General features: G+C 37.5%; 1 protein-coding gene across 1 annotated transcript in view; it reads right to left on the minus strand.

Annotated features, from left to right (window-relative positions):
- The window catches only part of LOC107751217 (ephrin type-A receptor 8-like), a 50,490-nt gene that overhangs the window by 1,300 nt on the left and 43,936 nt on the right, over positions 1 to 5,254 (minus strand). The window contains exons 10-13 of the mRNA XM_016566885.1: positions 3,051 to 3,236; positions 2,316 to 2,377; positions 1,974 to 2,183; positions 961 to 1,110 (exon numbers count right to left, since the gene is read on the minus strand). Coding sequence (XP_016422371.1) covers positions 961 to 1,110; positions 1,974 to 2,183; positions 2,316 to 2,377; positions 3,051 to 3,236 — 608 coding nt within the window. The remainder of the gene's footprint in view (positions 1 to 960; positions 1,111 to 1,973; positions 2,184 to 2,315; positions 2,378 to 3,050; positions 3,237 to 5,254) is intronic.

The following is a 5,254-nucleotide window of genomic DNA, read 5'->3' on the forward strand; positions in this document are numbered from 1 at the left end:
TGACTTGTGTCTCAAATGAGCACAGCTGATCACAGTTGAAAGTCAAATGGCTTTGTGTGTCATTGAGAAGGTGATTAGCTACACCTGATTGAGTTTACAAATCATTTTAAAGAGAGGGGTGATCCTTTGTCCAACTCAGTGATTCTGGTTTATTATTTTTCACTTGGATGTTATAAGTTGCGTAAATACAGCTGGATTAAAAAAAAAAAAAAAAAAATTGTGTCCAGGCTGCAAAGCAACAAAATGTGATTTTTGCAACTTTACAGATTTTCTTTATGCACCAAGAGCTTGTAACACTCCAAAGAGAAAGGAAAAATTGAAATCGCATCATATGACCCCTTTAAAGGGGGGTGATTCTTTTCTATACCCACTGTACACTGTATAAATTATTTAATCCAATTTTGTCTACACGTCTTAACTCTCAGTAATCTGATCAAATAATGAGTCACAAAGTAGCAAATTGCAGCTGATATTACTTCTGGATGACGAATGCATGGTCATTATTATTATTATTACTATTATTATGAATTTATTTAATTTGTTTGTTTTTATATATATATTTTGAATTTTAGATCAAATGTAAAAAAATTCAAAAATATCCAGAAACCTAAGATAAATTTACTCCATATGATAATATAAAAATGCTCATTAAGAAAAAATAATATGTATTTTGTAGTGTATTATTATTATTATTATTTACTATATTTTAGAATATTAAAAATCTTATTTTTATATATATTTTTTATTATTTATATTTTAAAGTTTTAGTAATTTTGTTATGTGTTTTTGTTTGAGTTTTTTTATATGTCTAAAAAGTTTAAGTTTAAATGTTTAGATTTTTTAATATTTGATTTTATTTTAGTTAACATTTATTTTATTTCAGGAAAGGAAATTTAAGTTAACTATAATAACCCTGCACTATTCTGAACATTGCCAATATATAGTGTCGTTTAGACCCACATCTCTGTTGGTCAAGTTCCAATATGGCCGTTCTCCGTATGACATCACTTCCCACATCACCACTCCATAACTCCATACGTCACTGGAGGAGGAGAACTTCCGATAGGCAATAGCCTCCGGCGCCGTCCAGCGGATCGGGATCTTTCCTCCCTAAAAGCCAATGAAGATGGAGGAAGACAAAGATTAGGGAGACAAATAACCAAACTGTGTATGAATAAACACCAAAAATTCACATGAACTGTCAGTTTTTCAATTCAGACTGAATGGAAAATAGTGTCATCACAGGGCAACAGTTTAGCAAATTAGTTAAACTAGGCTACCTAAATATACATATGGTTTAATGGCACTAACATTTGGAGCTAACTCTATTGTCTTTCAAATACCGCAGTGACTTCACATATACTTGTTGTTGTAAAGCAGGGCTTGGCAACTTCGTTCCTGGAGGGCCACTGTCCTGCAGAGTTTAGCTCCAACCCTAATCAAACACACCTGCCTGTAGCTATACGGTGCGTTCCAAACGGGATATATCGCCCTCCGAAGGGCACTCCGGAGTGAAAACCGTCATGGCCGCCATATTGAAGGGTCGTTCCAAACCGAAGTGCTCAAAACTGCCCACTTCAAAGGGCCCTTCGGAATGAAGGATTTCGAAGGGTACAACTGATGGACACTTCGGGCTCCCATGATCCTTTGCAAATATTCTTTGCATGATGACGGCGCCTCCGTGTGGGCATGTGATGATGACGCAGAAGGGCACTTCAAGAAACAGTTGTTTGGTCCCCTACACCCTTCAACCCTTCAAAGCTCTCACTCCGGAGGGTAAACCCTTTGAAGGGATTAGGGCATAGGGATGAGCCCTTCCGAATGGAACGCAGGGCAAGTGATCTTGAAGACATTGATTAGCTTGTTCAGGTGTGTTAATTTAGGGTTGGAGCTAAACTCTGCAGGACAGTGGCCCTCCAGGACCGAAGTTGCCCAGCCCTGTTGTAGAGTATGCTCCTGGTTTTATCACTCACACTGGTGGTGTAGGCTGCATCAGGGTCGTCCTCCAGCACGCGTGACAGACCGAAGTCTGAAATCTTGCACACCAGATTACTGTTGACCAGAACATTCCTGGCAGCCAAGTCCCGGTGGACGTACCCCAGATCAGCCAAGTAAGTCATGCCAGCAGCTATGCCACGCAGAATCCCGACCAGCTGAATAATGGTGAACTGACCATCATGTCTCTGTTTCGAGGGAAGAAAAACAAGATGAGGGAGAGAAATCTGTGAAGTTTAACTTCGGTTCACAGGGAGGTTCAGCGAGGCGAAGCAAAACTACAGAGATATACGAGAACAAACACAAAAGTGTTTACACACCCTCAGGAAAGAGTCCAAGGAGCCGTTCTCCATGTACTCTGTGATGATCATTACCGGTTTGCCTTGGTAGAGAATGCAAAAACACAGAGAAAAACAGGGGAAAGAACAAGAACAAGATGTCAGGAGACTGAAGAGGTGATGCAAGTCTGGGTGAAGAGAAACATAACTGTGGGTTTTCTTCACTTTTTACCCAACTATAAGCGAAGTACTGGGTGAAGTAGTAATGTACATTTAGCAGATCATTGCAAAAATAAATAAATGAAAAATAACAAAAAACTAAAACTAAACCTTGACAGGGTAATCAGGACCCCAATATGAAGTGCATATTACAAGACATATATATATATATATATTCTTATAAAGATTATATAATGTATTTTGAATTAATTACATTACTTTTTACTTACAATTAATAGAAAATAATATATGATGTTATTATTTGTAGAGTAATTCATTTAATTTTTTTTATTTCGAAATACCTTTTCTTAAATTTTATACTAACTGAAGTTTTATTAAATCAATAATAAAAACTGAATTAGTATAAAAATGATGTATTCTTATAAAAATGTATTTACATTTTATTCAATGATATAGTCAAATTCATATGTGTATGGGATAAGGGGTAAAACATTCTGCTACCTAAATGGTATTGAAAGATTTTGAACATAAAATAATGTACTTCAAAAATGTCCCATTAAGAAGCGCACTACACTGATAGTCTTTTAAAGTGCTTACTGCGGGTAACAACCCCCTCCAGGTGGATGACGTTGGGGTGATCGAACTGTGCCATGATGCTGGCCTCGCCCAGGAAATCTCTCCTCTGTTTCTCTGTGTAGCCGGCTTTGAGAGTCTTCAGAGCCACCGGGATATCACGTTTCCCCGGCAGCTTCATCCGCCCATAACACACTTCCCCAAACTCTCCTGATGTGTGCCAGAAAACAAGATCAGACAGTGGACAGTGTCCACTCATGCTGGATTTGAATTTGACTAACACTTTCAACCTTCACAATGAAATTCACATGACTTCTGACTGTTTTGACATTAATACTAAAATTATGTGTATATATACAGTTGTTCTCATGAGATGTTTAGCATTTTTAATAAGATAATATCTTAGAAATATGATCATAAAATGTAAATAAAATGTTTTTTTTTTCTTGTTTTTTTTCTGTATCACTGCCCTGATAAAGCTGCATTATATATATATATATATATATATATATATATTGCAAAAGACAAAAACTTACATTTACACAAAATATTCTGTTAAAAAGTTTTTAATTTCTTGGTTCGTAATAACGTGTTGTTTTTTTGGGAATCAATAACCAAACAGACAGACAGACATATAAATAAATCAATGAATCAAAAAATTACTTACTAGTACACAGGGTAATATGAAAAAAAAGATAATTAAGAAAAATAATAGGATTTTTTTTTATCAGTGTTATTTTAGTATCTTTGAGATAATATTATAGTTATTAATATTTTGAATCAGTTATTTCCAATTCCATTGTCATTTCATTATTATTATATTTTTACACTAGATTTTATCATTTTTGTTGAAATAATTCTAAAAATCTAAGATAAGTTTGCTTACTAGTGCATAGGATAATACGGAGCCCCTGAAGGGACCTTAGCAAAAATAAAAAATACACAGACTATCCCGTGCTCATGAGAAACTTTCGCGTACGCACGCGGTTTCAATTTCCAGTGTAGGTATTTTACATTAGCATTATTTTACTGACAAATGTCGAGAGCGCACTGTTGTAGCGCGAAAGTACATTAATAAAATCTCTCTGCTCGCACAAGGATTTCCTTTACTCTCGCTAGTGATGTTAGGTTCTTGAACGAATCGTTCTTTTGAGCCGGTTCTCAGGAAGTAACCTGTTGAGCCGGTTCACAAATCGAACTGAATCGAACTTGAGTTCCGGGTTGATGACGCAGGACGCACAGCCGAAGTAGCACGTCCAACTCAAAAAAAAAACGAATGAGCCAAGTAGATATAACTGCAGACCAGAGATCTCCAAAATGGGGCGTGAACTCCAAAAGTGGGCAGAACCTCCAAAATGGGGCGGGGTCTACTCGCGCAAAGACCATTGGCTCTGGCTTCAGCCAATTGTTATTGACTTACATTTCAAAATAAAACTTTATAAATGTAACATTGTTTCTAGTTCATCTAAAATAAAATATGCTATATAAGTAAATATTCTCCGTGAGAGCAGAGCCCAAAGCTTGTGGCCAGTGGTGTTCGGACTGGAGTTTGAACCTCTGCTTAATGATATAAACGGGAATCACCCACGAGCGAAGGGGAAAGATTTCACTCTATCGCTTTGTTCCAAGCAACGAGGGCGTCCTGGGGCTCAAAATTCGCAGGGTAGGAGGGGGTAGTGACGCTGGGTGTAACTAAAAAGGTGCCATTGTCCGGTGAGGTCCGGTTGGGGAGTTACGGAACGATCTCATATCGCATCATCTTATTAACTGTTTATCTTCTGAACTGCATCTTTCTTTACCACGCTATTTAGCGCCAATCCCGCCGTGCAGTCAGTTTCACTGGTTAAGGTTAGGGTCAGGTGTGGGGTAGGTTTATGGGGTTAGCATTTTTTGTAGCATAGTTTAGGAAATCAACACTTTAATTGACACAACCAATAAAATCTTTAGAATCAGCTGTGGGGCGGAGTTTGCACTGAAGTGGATTGGGGGAAAAATTGCGCATGCGTGTCATGTGCCTGTCTGTCAATGGGAGGAAGCCACGCCCTATTTTGGAGCTCCCACCCCATTTTGGAGTTCCCGCCCCCATTTGGAGATCTCCAGGCTGCAGTTATACCCTTCTCACTATATACGGTGAAAAACTGTATTGGACATTAATTTTACGGTAGTATGCCGTTTTTGGAAGTGAAAAAGACCGTATAATTTACAGTGAATAACCGTAAATTAACATT

Source organism: Sinocyclocheilus rhinocerous, unplaced genomic scaffold (genome assembly GCF_001515625.1).
Source record: "Sinocyclocheilus rhinocerous isolate Xijiao unplaced genomic scaffold, SAMN03320098_v1.1 scaffold362, whole genome shotgun sequence".
NCBI lineage: Eukaryota > Metazoa > Chordata > Actinopteri > Cypriniformes > Cyprinidae > Sinocyclocheilus > Sinocyclocheilus rhinocerous.